The sequence below is a fragment of the Oncorhynchus keta genome, chromosome 19 (assembly GCF_023373465.1).
Source record: "Oncorhynchus keta strain PuntledgeMale-10-30-2019 chromosome 19, Oket_V2, whole genome shotgun sequence".
Lineage (NCBI taxonomy): Eukaryota > Metazoa > Chordata > Actinopteri > Salmoniformes > Salmonidae > Oncorhynchus > Oncorhynchus keta.
In genome coordinates, this window is record NC_068439.1 from 57,703,950 (window position 1) to 57,723,303 (window position 19,354).

At 44.2% G+C, this 19,354-nt stretch overlaps 1 protein-coding gene across 4 annotated transcripts in view; it reads right to left on the minus strand.

Moving 5' to 3' along the window:
• Positions 1-12,216: 12,216 nt before the first annotated feature.
• Positions 12,217-19,354, minus strand: part of jag2b (jagged canonical Notch ligand 2b) — a 104,682-nt gene continuing 97,544 nt past the window's right edge. For all 4 annotated transcript variants that reach the window (XM_035794003.2, XM_035794005.2, XM_035794004.2 and 1 more), the window contains 6 exons: positions 19,207-19,320; positions 18,891-19,006; positions 18,438-18,713; positions 18,171-18,302; positions 13,585-13,735; positions 12,217-12,822 (listed from right to left, as the gene is read on the minus strand). In XM_035794003.2, the coding sequence (XP_035649896.1) occupies positions 12,317-12,822; positions 13,585-13,735; positions 18,171-18,302; positions 18,438-18,713; positions 18,891-19,006; positions 19,207-19,320 (1,295 nt within the window). In that variant the 3' untranslated portion in view covers positions 12,217-12,316. The remainder of the gene's footprint in view (positions 12,823-13,584; positions 13,736-18,170; positions 18,303-18,437; positions 18,714-18,890; positions 19,007-19,206; positions 19,321-19,354) is intronic.

A 19,354-nucleotide genomic window follows, 5' to 3' on the forward strand; every position in this document is an offset into this window, starting at 1 on the left:
GACTCATGTCCATCAATTTGAAAATAAATATTAACAGTGAGTTATTTTGGGTTATACCCTGCAGACAATTTGCAGTTGCTGGTAGACAACGGAGAGTAGTCTGTCTGTTTGATCAATTTTGAAACGTTTCAGTAATATTACAGCAACATATTCAGAACTTCAGCGGGACACTCTTTGAACAGATTATTAATATGATATTACAATGTCTTGATTAACATGATTTGATTGGTTGAGAGCATGTGAAATTCAGGCTTGTGTTGAGTTAGAGGGGGAGGATTTGTTCACTCTTGAGTTGATTCAAAATGTAACAAGATAGCAGGGCTCAATGAAATTGCACTCTTACAGATAAGAGAAAAGTTTGTAGATACACATGGTCTGGAGCTTGCTTATAGTGGTACGCATGTTTTCGAATTTCCAAGTTCCAGGTTGATGAATCACAAAGGTGGCCTGGAATCTTGATTGGATCATCATCTGGTCATCTGGAGTCAGCGGGATGAAAAGGGAATCCTCCAGAGATGCCTGTCCTCCATTGAGATTTTTTAATTTTTTAATTTGACCTTTATTTAACCAGGCAAGTCAGTTAAGAACAAATTCTTATTTTCAATGACGGCCTAGGAACAGTGGGTTAACTGCCTGTTCAGGGGCAGAACGACAGATTTGTACCTTGTCAGCTCGGGGGTTTTAACTCGCAAGCTTCAGGTTACTAGTCACACGCTCTAACCACTAGGCTACCCCACAGTGCTGCGAACCGGCCCTGCCAATAAGCAACATAATTGTCACTTAGGGCCCTGCGACCGCTAGGGGACCACTGACCAAGAGGGCCCCTGAAAGGTTAGGGCCGGCCCTGAAGACACTCCTCCTCCTCCAGTCCTGTGTCCCTCCTGAGCTGATCCACATATGTGATCTCTGGCCTGCCCCTTCTAGTGGTCACTAACAGGGGTGTACTTTTGCCAATACAAAATGGCTGACAAACTGCAGTTATAACTTTACATGCTGAAATTATGTTGGATACAGTATGTAAAGTTATTGGTGTTGACATGGTCATTGTACCTACAGTCGTGGCCAAAAGTTTTGAGAATGACACAAATATTAATTTCCACAAAGTTTGCTGCTTCAGTGTCTTTAGATATTTTTGTCAGATGTTACTATGGAGTATGTTACTATTAAGATGCTTGTAATTATACTACTAAGTATAATTACAAGCATTTCACGAGTGTCAAAGGCTTTTATTGACAATTACATGAAGTTGATGCAAAGAGTCAATATTTGCAGTGTTGACCCATCTTTTTCAACACCTTTGCAATCTGCCCTGGCATGCTGTCAATTAACTTCTGGGCCAAATCCTGACTGATGGCAGCCCCTTCTTGCATAATAAATGCTTGGACTTTGTCAGGATTTGTGGGTTATTGTTTGTCTACCCACCTCTTGAGGATGGACCACAAGTTCTCAATGGGATTAAGGTCTGGGGAGTTTCCTGACCATGGACCCAAAATATCAATGTTTTGTTCCCTGAGCCACTTAGTTATCATTGTTAGGCATTGTTCGTCACCAAACTGTTCCTGGATGGTTGCAAGAAGTTGCTCTCGGAGGATGTGTTGGTACCATTCTATATTCATGGCTGTGTTCTTAGGCAAAATTGTGAGTGAGCCCACTCCCTTGGCTGAGAAGCAACCCCATACATGAATGGTCTCAGGATGCTTTTCTGTTGGCATGACACAGGACTGATGGTAGCGCTCACCCTGTCTTCTCCGGACAAGCTTTTTTCCAGGTGCCCCAAACAATCGGAAAGGGGATTGATCAGAGAAAATGACTTTACCCCAGTCCTCAGCAGTCCAATCCCAGTACCTTTTGCAGAATATCAGTCTGTCCCTGATGTTTTTCCTCAAGAGAAGTGGCTTCTTTGCTGCCCTTCTTGACACTAGGCCATCCTCCAAAAGTCTTTGCCTCACTGTGCGTGCAGATGCACTCACACCTGCTTGCTGCCATTCCTGATCAAGCTCTGTAGTGTTGGTGCCCCGATCCCGCAGCTGAATCAACTTTAGAAGACGGTCCTGGAGCTTGCTGGACTTTCTTGGGTGCCCTGAAGTCTTCTTCACAACAGTTGAACCGCTTTCCTTGAATTTCTTGATAATCCGATGGTTGATTTAGGTGCAATCTGACTGGCAGCAATATCCTTGCCTGTGAAGCCCTTTTTGTGCAAAGCAATGATGACGGCACGTGTTTCCTTGCAGGTAACCATGGTTGACAGAGGAAGAACAATGATTCCAAGCACCACCCTCCTTTTGAAGATTCCAGTCTGTTATTCAAACTCCAGTACCTGAAATAAAAGATCCCAGACATTTTTCAAAAGCACAAAAAGTGTATTTCTCTAAAAGAAATTGCACACATTTGTTTACATCCCTGTTAGTGAGCATTTCTCCTTTGTCAAGACAATCCATCTACCTGACAGTTGTGGCACATGATCATTACACAGGTGCAGCTTGTGCTGGGGACAATAAAGGGCCACTAAAATGTGCAGTTTTGTAACACAACACAACTTCACAGATGTCTCATGTTTTGAGGGAGCGTGCAATGCTTATGCTGCCTGCACGGATGTCCACCAGAGTTGTTGCTAGAGAATTGAATGTTAATTTCTCTACCATAAGCTACCTCCAACATTGTTTTAGAGAATTTGGCAGTACGTCCAAACAGCCTCACAACCGCAGACCATGTGTAACCACACTAGGCCAGGCCCACCCATAGCTGCACCACTGCCCTAATGAATTTGTTTCAATTGACTGATTTCCTTATATGAACTGTAAAGCAGTTAAATCGTTGAAATTGTTGAATATTGCGTTTATATTTTTGTTCAGTATAATATTTTATATTATAAAAAAATCACAGATTTGTTTTCCCACCACACAAGCATGCATGCATGCACACCTGCACACACATAACCTTAAAATAATCAGTTTCCCCAAAAAATCAAACTGTTTCCATCTTTTTGTTGCGCCAGTGTTTACACTCCGTGCCATGTCGGTGCCTACCTCAGGCAGCAGAGTGTGGGGGACAGGCTATTCCGCAGTGCCTAGGGGAAGCTCCTGTACCGGCCAAGCCCCTCATCCAATTTAGCCAGCCAGCGCACGATGGCTGGGTGCCCTGCTTTGCTCCAGCCCGTGGTGCCAGCTGCAGCCTGCATGCCCAAGCGTGCCAGCTTATAGCCCAGTAAAGAGAGTTTATGTGTGTGGGTATGTGTTATGTTTGTATGTGTGTGTATGGAGAGGGGGAGGAAGGGGCAAGGGCTTAGCCCCACATCCTGCAACCCAGCTGCCACCACAGTCGGCTTGTCGAAAAGACAGACACACACAATCAGGGTATACATGTGTATAAAACAACAATCTATTCTAGGAGATTTTGTACCTTTCTATTTTGCATGAATTTCTTTCACAAGGTTAGGTATATGTATGACCTTGAAGTATAAACCACTCGTGTAGTGTGTCAAGCAACAGACATGCCCCGCCCACCTGAGGATCTGTCTTTTTCAGCCATTTATTTCCTGTGTTTGAGGGGTGCAAAATTACTCATGTGACTCTTTCATACTCTTGAATGTGCCTGTCGTTTTTTCCCATTAATGTTACAACTGCAGAAATGTTTGTAATGACCTGTCAAACACAAACCAGAAATGGGCTCAATGGAATACATTGTCTTTCATCTATAAGAACGCTAAAGCTTAGTCTGAGATTTATTGCATCATCTCGGCGGTTACGTCACAAAAAAGAGAGGAAATAAAACTTTATTTTGATGGGTGTTCATTTTTTGTGGACTTGAAAATAGTTATTAATTAATACAGTTGAAATGTTTACAAATGAGATCAACTTCCGATAATGAACACAAAGTGGAGTCGCAATTCAACGGCTACGTATGTGGCAGGGTCTAGAGACAGTCACTGACTACAAAAAATAAAAACTGCCACATCGCGGACACCAATGTCTTTCTGCCGGACAAGCTAAACACCTTCTTCACCCGCTTTGAGGATGACACAGTGCCAACGACGCAGCCCGCTACCCTCCTCCTCTGACGTGAGTAGAACATTTAAACGTGTTAACCCTCGCAAGGTTGCTGGCCCAGACGGCATCCCGAGCCGCGTCCTCAGAGCATGCGCAGACCAGCTTGCTGGAGTGTTTACGGACATATTCAATCTCTCCCTATGTCAGTCTGCTGTCCCCACATGCTTCAAGATGGCCACCATTGTTCCTGTACCCAAGAAAGCAAAGGTAACTGAACTAAACGACTATCGCCCCATAGCACTCACTTCTGTTATCATGAAGATCTTTGAGAGACTAGTCAAGGATCATATCACCTCCACCTTACTTGTCAACAAAAACCCACTTCAATTTGCAATAGCCATTGTACTGCACACTGCCCTGTCCCATCTGGACAAGAGGAATACCTATGTAAGAATGCTGTTCAGCATTCAACACCATAGTATAGCTCCATAGCTCAGCATTCAACACCATAGTACCCTCCAAGCTCATCATTAAGCTCTGGGTCTGAACCCCACACTGTGCAACTGGGTCAAGGACTTCCTGACAGGCCGCCCCAGGTGGTGAAGGTAGGAAACAACACCTCCCCTTCACTGATCCTCAACACTGGGGCCCCACAAGGGTGCGTGCTCAGCCCCCTCCTGTACTCCCTGTTCACCCATGCCTGTGTGGCCACGTGCGCCTTGAACTCAATCATGAAGTTTGCAGGCGACACAACAGTAGTAGGCTTGATTACCAACAATGACGAGACAGCTTACAAGGAGTGTCAACAAAACAAAGGAGCTGTTCGTGGACTTCCCAAAACAGCAGAGGGAGCACCCCCCACCCATCCACATTGACAGGACCACAGTGGAGAAGGTGGAAAGCTTCAAGTTCCTCGGCCAACACATCAATGAAAAACTGAAATGGTCCAACTACACAGACAGTGTGGTGAAGAAGGCGCAACAGTGCCTCTTCAACTTCAGCAGGCTGAATAAATTTGGCTTAGCACCTAAAACCCTCAAACTTTTAAAGAAGCACAATTGAGAGCATGCTGTCGGGCTGCATTACAGCCTGGTACGGCAACTGCAGCACCAGCAACCGCAAGGCTTTCCAGAGGGTGGTGCGGTTTGCCCGATGCATCACAGGGGGCAAACTACCTGCCCTCCAGGACATTTACAGCACCTGATGTCACAGGAAGACCAAAAAGATTATAAAGGACAACAACCACCCAGCCACTTCCGGTGTATGCCGCTATCACCCAGAAGGCGAGGTCAGTACAGGTGCATCAAAGCGGAGACCTAGAGACTGAAAATCAGCTTCTATCTCCATCAGACTGTTAAATAGCCATCACCAGCACAGAGGCTGCTGCCTACAGTATGTACCTAGACTTGAAATCACTGGCAACTTTAATAATGGAACACTAGTCACTTAAAATGTTTACATATTTTGCATATACACTGTATTCTATTCTACTGTGTTAATCTATGCCGCTCTGACATTGCTCATCCATATATTCTTGATTCCATTCCTTTACCTAGATTTGTGTGTATTGTTGTGAAATTGTTAGATTTTATTGTACTTTTGGAGCTAGCAACACAAGCATTTCACTACACTCGCAATAACATCTGCTAAACACGTGTATGTGACCAATAACATTTGATTTGATCAGTCATTGTAAGTGTTTGCACCAAGCACTGATCTGAGGACAGTGAAGAGAAGAAAGGAGTGGCTAGAGGGCCTAGGGTCTGAAACCATTGTCAGATCAGTTTGACTCATGTTAAATAATAGTTTGGGGTAGGCACCGATGATTTCAGATCTGTGGTTTGGGGAAACATTGTACCTGGTGTCTATGTCTGACTAAAGTGTGTGTGCCTGACGTTTTCAGTGTGGGACGGACCACTGTGTGTTCATAAACGCATGCTGCTCAGACACTCTTGACTGCAGGGAGCCACTCCTGGAAGGAATCCGGTGTCCGCTTTCAACTGCAGTCTGGGATATGGAGACAAGGAGCGCCAACGCATCACACATCTCATCCTGCATGTGGGTCAGGGATGTTCTAAGATTCCAATATTCTAAGATAGGGAATTCATTTACGACTAAGATGTTGCTTATAGCCGCAATCAGCATTAGGAATGTATAGCCACAATCAGCATTAGAAACAAAGGGTGCTTACTGTTTTGGTGAAAAGCTGAGGGATGGGGCTGGATACATTTTTAAAAGGAGTGCTCCTAATCTCAATTTGTTACCTGTATAAAAGACACCTTTCCACAGAAGCAATCAATCAGATTCCAAACTCTCCACCATGGCCAAGACCAAAGAGCTCTCCAAGGATGTCAGGGACAAGATTGTAGTCCCACACAAGGCTGGACTGGGCTACAAGACCATCGCCAAGCAGCTTGGTGAGAAGGTGACAACAGTTGGTGCGATTATTCACAAATGGAAGAAACACAAAAGAACTGTCAATCTCCCTCGGCCTGGGGCTCCATGCAAGATCTCACCTAGTGGAGTTGCAATGATCATGAGAACGGTGAGGAATCATCCCAGAACTACACGGGATGATCTTGTCAATGATCTCAAGGCAGCTGGGACCATAGTCACCAAGAAAACAATTGGTAACACACTACGTCATGAAGGACTGAAACCCTGCAGCGCCCGCGAGGTCCCCCTGCTCAAGAAAGCACATATACATGCCCGTCTGAAGTTTGCCAATGAACATCTGAATGATTCAGAGGACAACTGGGTGAAAGTATTGTGGTCAGATGAGACCAAAATGGAGCTCTTTGGCATCAACTCAACTCGCAGTGTTTGGAGGAGGAGGAATGCTGCCTATGACCCCAAGAACACCATCCCCACCGTCAAATATGGAGGTGGAAACATTATGCTTTGGGGGTGTTTTTCTGCTAAGGGGACAGGACAACTTCACAGCATCAAAGGGACGCTGGACGGGGCCATGTACCGTCAAATCTTGGGTGAGAACCTCCTTCCCTCAGCCAGGGCATTACATGGGTCGTGAATGGGTATTCCAGCATGACAATGACCCAAAACACACGACCAAGGCAACAAAGGAGTGGCTCAAGAAGAAACACATTAAGGTCCTGGAGTGGCCTAGCCAGTCTCCAGAACTTAATCCCATAGAAAATCTGTGGAGGGAGCTGAAGGATAGAGTTGCCAAACGTCAGCCTCGAAACCTCCGATACAATTATACGATACAAGGTGTTAAAATTGACCATCATTCATATACTGCTATTTTCACATACTGTACACAAGGAAATTGATTCATTTATTTGCAAAGAGGAGTGGGACAAAATCCCTCCTGAGATGTGTGCAAACCTGGTGGCCAACTACAAGAAACATCTGATCTCTGTGATTGCCAACAAGGGTTTTGCCACCAAGTACTAAGTCATGTTTTGCAGAGGGGTCAAATACTTATTTCCCTCATTAAAATGCAAATCAATTTATAACATTTTTGACATGCGCTTTTCTGGATTTTTTTGTTATTCTGTCTCTCATTGTTCAAATAAACCTACCATTAAAATGATAGACTGGTCATTTCTTTGTCAGTGGGCAAACGTACAAAATCAGCAGGGGATCAAATACTTTTTTCCCCTCACTGTATGGATGTAAGAACTTACCCTCCATGACATCAGCATAGTTTAAAACATGTTTTGGGGCTACAGTATAAGTGTGTTTACATTTACTTTGTTCACAAACATTGAAGTAAAACAATATTATATTTTGGATTCTGATGGGATACGACTGTTGAACTAACATGCTGACCAAACCGGCTCCACACATGCGTCTGCATGGTGATTTTGTCTATCCCCACCAGACATGTTCACAACACACAGTGGTCTAAGGCACTGCATCTCAGTGCTTGAGGTGTCACTACAGACACCCTGGTTCGAATCCAGGCTGTATTACAACTGGCAGTGACTGAGAGTCCCATAGGGCGGCGCACAATTGGCCCAGTGTCGTCCGGCTTTGGCCGGTCATTGTAAATAATAATTTGTTCTTAACTGACTTGCCTAGTTAAACAAAAAGTTAAATACAAAATAAATAATAATAATACCAAAACCAACTGTGAACCAATTATATTAATTTGGAGACAGGTTGAAACACACATGAAACATTCATTGACATTTAGCTAGCTTGCTGTTGCTAGATCATTTGTCCTGGGAGATAAACATTGCTAAATTATTTCAGGTAAAATAACAACCCAGACAGTTTTATGCAAAGTGGCTTAGAGATGGATATTGGTTAACACATATATTCAGTATTCTGTAATGTTACTATAGATGACTATCCAAATAAACACTATCAACTAACTACCAACTGCAACTATTTTAATATGCAACCGTTTGCTAGGGGTTAGGTTTAGAGTAAGGGTTAAGTTTAGTAGATGGATGGATAGCTGAAATGTAGACAGGCAGGTGAACATCACTGAACCATCACTGTGGAACCAGCCAAATAAAGTGAGAGGGAGTTTGCAACACTACACCCTCTCAAATAAGACAAGTGATGTGCATGACCGGGAAATTGGTTTCAAAGCACATTTGACTGGAAATCATAATGACCAAACTGACTGGAGATCAGATGTAACCGAGCATTACTCAACATAGTAAGTTAACCCATGTAAAGATCTACAAAATCGTCATATTGACAGATACACAGCATTAACATTGATTGAAACTTGAGATGTTTTAAAAGGTAGACTCAGCGATGCACAAAGTAAACCGCAATATCGGGCCGACTTCCGCAACAACTAAGAGCTTGATTCAATCTCTAGCGCTGAAGATCAATTGGAAATTACCTTCACATTTTGATTGCGCATTAACACTGAACTTTGGCAATACGAATTTAATCCAGCCCTAAGAGCGCTGAAGCGAGGCTAAACTTCTCTGCCGTTTTGGTCCCGTAGTTACTGACAGTTGTAGGAGCATGAAGCGCACCGGTGCACATGCACTTAGAACATGCATTGGCACTCATCTCTATGGCCATGTTCGAGAACATGAAAACATGACGTAACATGGGCAAATTGTGACTGATTAATCTACAAATAACATTGAATAGTTATTTATAATACAAGGTGTCTAGTATGTTGAACGTGCCATCGCCAAAAGGCTGAGTTTACCTTTAATGGCAATATGGCCCTTACACCTGTGTAACAATTCTATTGCTCATCATCACTTACGATCATAACTGTCATCCTTCATTTTACTATTGTTTATCCTTACCACCCCTTTCTTCATCAATCCCATTATCACCATCGTTAGAACCCAAAATCATTTTACCAGTCATCATACTCATCTATGGTTCAAGAACCCTATCATCAACATCACTCAATTATATTTTAACTACCGTCATCATCATCACCATTACCAGGAATACTCATTCATCTTTTATTTTTTTTTACAACATTCATTGTCTTTAGCAACATCAACGTTGGCCCTTCTCCATCGTTCATCTGTTGCTGGCCGGAAAAGCCTCCTGCGGTTGGGGCTCGGGCACTTCCTTCCTGGGGTGTAAGCCGATCCAGACTTCCCTCCACAAGAGCGAGGGATGGTCCCATTAACCTCGGGCAGACAGGGCACCCATGGGAGATGGGAATAGCACTGCCCCCCACTCACAGCCCATGAACGATGGGATGGAAACGCCAGCCTCCCATTGGTGGAGCCTCGATCGGCTGAGAACTGGAGACCACGCGCCATTGGAGTGTAGGAGGCAGGGTGGCGTGATCGAGTGGGGCAGTATTGTATCGATCTAGAGTCATCCTCAGCCCTTGGCTGAAGCAAGGGCAAACATTACTCCATTTCTTACCTTTGTCATTGATATATTTGCCCAGTTAGGCCCTCAAATGAGACGGTTTGACTTATGTAGGTATTGGAATGGTATAGAGCTAGTGAATTCCAGTTGTCCAATTATGGAGCTAATGGGGAACTGAAATCACTTAATGTTGATCCTCATATTTATTAACAAAAGACAGAATTTGATTAACATTCAGCTGTGGAAGACATACTTCGGTGAATGCCATGTCAGCGCTGGTCAGAAAAACTGATTCATTGTCCCCTCTTGCATACCAGTAGTGTATAAAATGCTTTAAACCAATGAGTACCACCACAATGCTGGCACAATTTTGCCTTTTTAAAAAATTGTGTTTGTACTACAGACTTCTGGGTAAAACCTCTTTCTGAGGCTAAATATAAGGGCTGGACATGCAGAAAAATGAAAGTCAGATAAATGAAAAGACGATTTTTGCTGGGGTCTCGGGACTGAGAAAAGAAATCCAAATGATTTATTAACCAATAATTTAACAAATGACAAAATTATCCAAATTACTTTTCCAAGAGCAACCCTTTTTTTCTTTTGTACAAAAAAAAAAAGAAGTCAAACCTGCCCTCCCCCCTTCCATTTGCCACAATCCTCGTCATTATTAAGCATACCCAACATTCACTTTACCAGGTAGGAGTTTTAAATTCTTTATTTTGCTGTGTGCCATGAGGAAACATGGCTGTTTGAGACGTTAACATGAATTTGAAGGGCAAAAGAGAACAGAAAAACAAAAGAAAATATCTGTAATTTGCCAACTTCTGAGGTAAATCCTTTTGGATTGAGTTGGTACCTCAAAACACAACTGCATTATAAAAGCAAAATGTGTTCCCTTCATTGAAGCCTTGAACCAGAGCAGGCTAAAAGCAGGTGCGAACAATACAGTATTTTTCACATGGTTTGACAAACTAGTCTTGCCACAGGTTAGGAACGTCCATCACTATTTTCCCAGAAAACTCCTTTGACAGCAAAGTGAAACAGGGAAGAGAGAGCTTTACTGAGGCGAACAAAACACGCCACGATACACCACACAATTTTTAAGAGATACTTTCCTTAATAAACAAACCAACAAAAAGATGACCCTTGATTAGATAAATATAACTTTACATTAAGGAACCCTCTATAAAGGCTTTACAACTTGGGGAGTTTTTACACTAGTATACAAACGGGCAGTATTGAATACCAAAATATCGTTCATAAATCATTGTGGTAGTGCTCGCCAAATAGAAGGCTGTTATCAATCCTTCACACAGACCCTGGTTCACATCAGATATTATCTAGAACCCTGGTCATCAGTTACATTTCCCCGGATGATTTGGTGGCACCCGTAATAATCAGGAGCAGATCTGGGTATATTATGATTTCACCCATTTGCTCACTATCCGGCAAGAACTAAAACAACAGTCACCATTCAATACATTACAACCACTACCCTGTAAATGTGGATTGAGGATGTATAACATATGTTTGAAAGGAAATAACAAGAGTTAATTAACTACTTGAAACCCGCCATAAGTCCTTTATAAGGGGCACCTTAATGCAAATGCTCTTGACTGTGGGACGCTGTATATTCTCCTTTGAACTGGCATAAATAAAAGGAATGGCATTGTAAAAAAAATAAAAAATAAAATAAAAAAAAGTGAATAGTCTTTAAGTTACTAAATTCAAATATACACAGCGACTCCTTTATTATATACACCTATGTACAGATTTCTAGTTTTTTTAATCGAATACCTTTGAAATGGTGTTGCTATGAGGGCGCACTCTCTGGATACACACCTATCCCTTTGAGTGGTAATCATTGGGGTCAAACTGGGCAGCGAGACTCGGGAACCTCGGCTGTAGTATGGAGTATTACAGAGCTCATAGAAAGGCACTTGCTACCAACTCAAATACTGCAATGCTTTAAACAGAGCTTTCAGCCTAGAAAACCAAGAGATGTGAAAACCGAAAAAATGTGAAGGCCACATAGTAGGCACAGGGGTTTCTTTCCCCCGAGGCTGTGCTCTTGGTAAGGCTGGCGCGGGACGGCTGCAGACGGGCACGCCGGGCAAAGAAAGAGATGGGTGGGTTGCCGCAGTAACCTCTGTTGCAGTGGTCAACCGAGTCCCCCGAAAATCCCCCCCAGTCTCTGTCACAACCAAAAGGGCCCACTCACAATTAAACAAAATCACAATCAACAAACAAAAAAGGTCTTTATACAGGTTATTCCCCCCCTCCATTTTGGACTTTATCTTCGCTCATTTTAACAGTACAATTCAAACAAAGGCGAGGCCTCACTTTTCCTCGTTCAAAAGTAATACAATTATGCTTCATCTGTACATAAAAAGAAATGCCCCCTCGCGTTATCACCCCCCAAAACAAATCATTACAGACGACAGCAAAATAACTGAAAAGCCGCTCTTTTAATAGTACAATATATAGGATCCTCCCCATCTTTCCTCGGTCGGGGCTGTGGAGTGAGTCCGTTTCAGAGTCCTGTTTGTTCATACAAAATGGTCTTTGACGTCTTGGCCAGCCAGGGAGGCGTTGACATTTTTCCAGAGGTTGTCTTTGGTGGTGGTCCGGATGGGTGTTTTTAAGGGCAAACTCCGCAAAGTGCAGATCACATCCCCTTTGGACTGCACTCCGGTTTTAGAGTACTTACAGACGGGCCCCTTGCCTGCTTCCGCTTCTACGTCCTCCTCCTCGAACTCCATCTCTCCCTCTGTCTCCTCCTCCTCCTCTTCCTCCCCTCCATCACGCATCCTGGAGGGGGAGCCCATGAGCTTTTTGCGCTCCTGTTGGGCCTCATTGTTGTCTTTGAGCTGCGGTTGTTGACGTCCTCCAACGGGCCGCAGGGGCTCCCACTGGTTGTTGACGCTCTCGTCGATGGGGCCGCGCACCCTCCTCTCGCGCTCTTTTCTCCGCTTGCGTGTCCACCACACGCACACAATGATGCAGAAGAGCCAGAGTACACAGAAGACCACACACAGAATGGGCACAAGGTAGTCTACGCCACCAAGAGAAAGAGGGAAATACAGAAAGAGAGAAAAGAAACTGGGTTCAAATGGATTGCTCAACATAAAACACAGCAAAATTATAAAGCTGCAATATGTAACGTTTTGGGCAACTCGACCAAATTCATATAGAAATGTTAGTTATAGATCTGTCATTCTCATTAAAGGAAGTCTATGAATTGGTAGACCTGATCTATTTATATGCTTCCCGTGCTCAAGTTTTGTTTTTGCGTCTTTCACTTTCAGTTCGAACAGCTGCAAATACAATATTTTTGCAGTGGTTTAGATGGTACAATGATGTTTAACCAATACTTGCTTGTTTTGTTACGTCAACTGAAATTAAGCAAATTATTCAAATTTTAGCAAACAGAAAATAGCAGAGCGATTTCTGAATACATCTTTAAGTAGAGCTGAGGCAGCCAAGTTAGAATGCAAGGATGAAATACCATTCTCCCTACGTGCAGTTGGTCATCTTAAGGACTCATGACATTTAATAGTGTACATGGATGCACTACATGTTGAAGTGTGCAGACTGAGGTTGTTAGTGAGTCACCCCATTAAGGTAACATGCAGGGGTTTTTAAGCCCTGTTTTTGAGACGTGGAGTGACGGCCACTGACACGGTTTATGACCGCGGCTATAAAATCAATTGGCTTCAGCAGGTAAACTTAGTGCCTTTAGGAAGACAGCGCCTCAAATGAGGAATTGAAGGACTATAACACAGCCCTGGGGGTCAACCTCAGGCATTTTACTTACCCACTGTGGGGGGCATGACCTGCGTTTCCACTTTGACCTCAATGACAGCCAGCATGACTGTGCTGTTGTGACGCTTAGACAGTGTGCCCACAATGGTGCTGGCCGCCTCTTGGATCAGACTGTGGTCAGGCTGCTCATCCGGCTGGAACGACTGGAAAACAGTAAAGAAAGGGGGAAGGGGTGAGAAAAGGAAAGAGGGAGTGTTGTGTGGCATTTTATTTACAGGATTAAACTCCTTGAGTGGCATCATCCTGTATCTGTGCGTGTGTCATTAAGTCTACGAAGCTGTGTGTGTGCACATGTGTAATGGGGAGTGAAACTAATCATTTAATGCAAGGCACATTAAAATCACCCCAAAACAGTAACGTGGTTAATGATCATAAGAACCTCTTACACAAACCACCAAAACACATGCCCCCAATTTCATTAATAATAAACCCCTCACCTTAACAGTAACCCCACCAACACACATTTCCATGCATACAGCTCCAGGCAGCACAGTTGTTACCAGACAATGCCCACTCTTTATCCCAATACAATCAGAGAATTGTTCCATGGCCTTTAAGCTCAAATTAAATACAATAGACAACCATCAGAATCAGTTACAACAACCCCAGACCCAAGTCATTGGAATACCCCCAACCCAACTAGCAATTCAGACCAGTTCGAATGGTGGCGCCAACGATGCGGGAAAAAGGGGGCCGGGGGGTGACAGGACTCTTAATATTAGGATGGTATTTTTGAATGGGCGCATCTCTCTGCCTGTCCTGTGCGTTCAGAGCAACAATGTATTGATTGATTCATCACCAGCCACTGAACACACCATCACACTGGGCCGATGTGGGTGGGCATCTATTTTAATAAATCCTCTGACTATACACCAAAGAAAAGCCTTTTTTACTTCATTTTAGGCAGGTTCTAAGAAACATTTTAAAGAATAGAATATTGAGTTCAGTTATGTTACTGGTCTATGCCTATAGGCTACATGGCTGCGCAATGCAAATGAAATCAGAAGTTTAAGTGATATTTTTAAAACAGAGCCCATGCAACAAAAAAGTGATTCTCAAACAGAGCCCAAGCCCTTTCCTTTTTGAGAGCTTTTTGAGCCTTCCCCACAAAAAGGGGATCTATTTGCATATATTATGGTGTTGTGATGCCTGGCTGAATTCTGGCAAAGACTATGTTCTTTTATCTCAGCATGTCTACAGATTGTCCCGGTTTTTGTATGCTTGGAAATGTTGATACTGGAGACTTATCAGAAGAAACTAACCTAGCATTCATAGCGGCTAAGAAATGCTTTGCCATTAAGTGTAAGGTTGGTTATCCTCCCACAATGTATAGCAGAAATGTCAAGTTATTTATCACTAGATTTGATTGATTACAAGATTAAGTGTATACTGTGCAACTTTCATAAGGTCTGATGCTTTATATGCAATACTGTACAACAAAAGGAGTCTGTATTGAAAACATGCCAATGTCAGGGAAGGCAGCTATTTAGTCAATCCCTAGCTTCTGTGCTGCTCAGTCCTGGCTCTGGGGATCTGCTGTACTGATGGTAGTCACTCTGGCCTTGGCCTAACACAGCTGAAACCAATAATTCATGTTTCCCTAATACCCTAGAGCGAAATGGGGTTGGGATGCTGCAGGGCCGTGGACCCCTAGGGGCAGGACGGGGTGACCCAGCTATAGTGTGTGCAATTAAAAAGAGCTTTACAGTATTATTAAGGTCTATGATATGAATTATATGGAGGATATACTGTTTGTGTTAATGTGTGTTTTTATTAAACTTATGATTTCCAAACCCTTCCCTTGATACAGCCCCAAAAAAGACTAAGGAAGTTGTTGGGGAGAAAGTCGAGTTATTGACTAGACTGGTGAGGATCGGTGTGCACGCGGCTCGGGTTGGCTGAAATTTGATAGAGGATGTCATAAAGACAAACAAAAGTTAGGTCTTCATACTTTATTTGTAAGAACTGTTCACTTGTGATGCAATTGGTTAAAGGAGCAACACAAAACTGATTGTTGAATTATCATTGATCTAGTTCAGTTTAATTACTTAAAATATATTTTTTTATGTTTTTAGTTCATCTTTAACCAGGTAAGCTAGCAAGTTCTCATTTACAACTGCATCTGTGGCCAAGATAAAGCAAAGCAGTGTGACAGAAACAATAGAGTTACAAATGGAATAAACAAGCTTACAGTCAATAACACAATAGATAAAAAGAGTCTGTATACAGTATGTGCAAACGGCATGAGGTGTTACGGCAATAAATAGGCCATCGTAGCGAAGGAATTACAATTTAGCAGATTAACACTGGAGTGATAGATGAGCAGATGGTGTGTAAGTAGTGATACTGGTGTGCAAAAGAGCAGCAAAGTAAATAAAAACAATATGGGGGATGAGGTAGGTAGATTGGGTGGGCTATTTACAGATGGACTACGTACAGCGATCGGTTAGCTGATGTTTAAAGTTAGTGAGGGAAAGTCTCCAGCTTCAGAGATTCTTGCAATTCGTTCCAGTCACTGGCAGCAGAGAACTGGAAGGTGGCCAAAGTAGGTGTTGGCTTTAGGGATGACCAGTGAGAAAAACCTGCTGGAGCGCGTGCTACAGGTGGGTGTTGTTACCGTGATCAGTGAGCTGAGAAGGCAGAGCTTTACCTAGCATAGACTTATAGATGACCTGGAGCCAGTGGGTCTGGCGACGAATATGTAGCGAGGGCCAACCGACTAGAGCATACAGGTGGGTAGTATAAGGAGCTTTGGTACAGATGGCATTGTGATAGACCACATCCAATTTGATTTTACTAGCGTTTAAGAGCAGTTGGAGGCCACGGAAGGAGTGTTGTATGGTATTGAAGCTCGTTTGGGAGGTTAGTTAAGTGTCCAAAGGGCCAGACGAAAACAGAATGGTGTCGTCTGCACGGAGGTGGATCAGGGAATCCACCGCAGCAAGAGTGACATTGTTGATATACACAGAGAAAAGAGTCGGCCTAAGAATTTAACCCTGTGGTATCCCCATAGTGACTGCCAGAGGTCCGGACAACAGGCCCTCCGATTTGACACACTGAACTCTATCAGAGAAGTAGTTGGTAAACCAGGCGAGGCAGTCATTTGAGAAACCAAGGCTATTGAGTCTGCCGATAAGAATACGGTGATTGACAGAGTCGAAAGCCTTGGCCAGGTCGATGAAGACGGCTGAACAGACTGGTAAATAGGGGTTGCAACAATAGCGGCGGATCATTTTAAAAAGAGAGGGTCCAGATTGTCTAGCCCAGCTGATTTGTACGGGTCCAGGTTTCGCAGCTCTTTCAGAACATCTATCTGAATTTTGAGTGACGGAGAAGCTGGGGAAGTAGCTGCTGGGGATGCGGAGCTGTTGGCCGGGGTTGGGGTAGCAAGGAGGAAAGCATGGCCAGCCGTAGAGGAATGCTTATTGAAATTTTCGATCAACATGGATTTATCAGTGGTAACTGTGTTACCTAGCCTCAGTGCAGTGGGCAGCTGGGGGGAGGTGCTCGTGATCTCTATGGACTTTACGGTGTCCAAAAACATTTTGGAGTTAGAGCTACAGGAAGCAAATTTCTGTTTGGAAAAGCTAGCCTTGGATTTCCTGACTGACTGTGTGTATTCCTGACTTCCCTGAACAGTTGCATATCGGGGGGACTATTCGATGTTATTGGGGTCCGCCACAGGATGTTTTAAATAACTTTTAAAAAGCGACCAGGCATCCTCAACTGACGGGATGAGGTCAATTAGAAAGGCCTGCTCGCAGAAGTGTTTTAGGGAGCATTTGACAGTGATGAGGGGTGGTCATTTGACCGCAGACTCATAGTGGATGCAGGCAATGAGGCAGTGATCACTGAGATCCTGATTGAAAACAGCAGAGATATATTTGGAGGGCAAGTTGGTCAGGATAATATCTATGAGAGTGCCCATGTTTACAGATTTAGGGTTGTACCTGGTAGGTTCCTTCATAATTGATTTGAGATTGAGGGCATCTTGCTTGGGGTGTTAAGCATATCCCTGTTTAGGTCACCTAACAGAACAAACTCTGAAGATAAATGAGGGCAATCAATTCACATATGGTGTCCAGGGCACAGTTGGGAGCTGAGGGGGGTCTATAACAGGCAGCAACAGTGAGACATTTCTGGAGAGATTCATTGTTAAAATTAGAAGCTCGAACCGTTTGGACAGACATGGAAAGTATAACAGCACTTTGGAAGCGCTCTCTGCTCTCTCTCATATTTAATAATAGTCTCTCATCAAGCTTAATGACTGTGGCATTTCTGCATTTTTGTTCTAAATAGAGATGGCTAGAAGGGCCATGCATCATAATAGATCGCATAGAAATTCAGGAAATGAGCAGTAGATGCCCCAAAAACTGGGAGGACCATCAGACCAAGCCAAGTTGTCCCCCTCACTTCAAAAACCAAAGTTGAGCGCCCGGCATGAATCTTCTATTGACATTAATGCATGATTTACCAGAATGTCGGAAAAGAACAACAACCTGCAGTCAGTTGTCCCTAATGGCGGAAGTCCGAGATGAGGAATTGATTTCGATTGGCTAGCCAGAGGAGCGGACTTACTATGGCAACTTCTACAGCATCCTGATTGGTGTAGGAGAGGTCACAGAGCACAAGGAGGGCGTGGTCTTTGGCCAGGGATCGGGTGGCAGGCAGGTATCTCAGCTCTGAACAGATGTTCTCCACCGTCGTGCCCTGGAGATTACACATAGATACAGTTTGTGAATGTAGGAGGAAAGCAACTTGCACCACAGTGCTTCCTGTAAAGCTGGTACTTCCATTCTATGTGATAACATCAACCATCGGTGTGTACAAAGATAAGACACTCACCACTGGCACTTTGGCCCGGTTGAAGATGAGCGTGATGCGGGCACAGCTGTTGTCCAGGTGCCCACTGTTGGGCTGGCACTTGGTGTGGTCGTGGGGTGCGGGCTCACCACTGCCGGAGGAGGATGAGCACACCCCCCAACGATGGCAGGGGGGCGAGAAGCAGGCGAGGTAGCTGTGCTCCTGGCACTCACGCCCAACTGGGCCCGCCTGGGCACATTCCTCACCCGTTGACTTTGATGACCCTGGGAGAAGGCACAGCCGCTGTCCGCAGATGACCTGTGGGGGTAAAAGGTCAGAGGGGTCAACCACAAGCCTCTGGACCAATAAGAGGCCCCGTTTCAGTGTTGTACGCTCCAGGTATTGAAGTCCCAATTAGTTTAATTTATTAGTGAGTGTGTGGTGTGTGCACGAGCGATGTGCATGTGTGAATTCGGTGCGAGAGTGTACACTCACCTTGGTACACTCCACTTTGCCATCGACACAGTGGCAGTTGTTGCACTCCTCTTCCCATCGACTGCCATGAAGGAATTGCAGGCCGGCATAGTGGCAGCTCTTCCCGATACCGATAACTACAAACGCGCACAGACACACACACAGTAACATACTGCTGTCAATCAACTGAAACCTCAGAGGCTAAGGTCAATTGTGTCTAGGCAGACAGTAAGAGCATGTTGCCATAACAAGACATGAAGGTCTTGATTCTCCAATGAAGTGACACTCATCCTCGTGCGTGCATGTGTGTGCATCACGAGGGGGGAGTGAGACTCACACTCTTGGCACTGTGGGCCCGTTCGCCCCAGTGGGCAGACGCAGCGGAAGCCGTTGATCTCATCCACGCAGGTGGCACCGTACGCGCAGGGAGACGACTGGCACTCATCTATATCTGAACGAGAAGAGAGAAGATGAGAGGAAGGGAG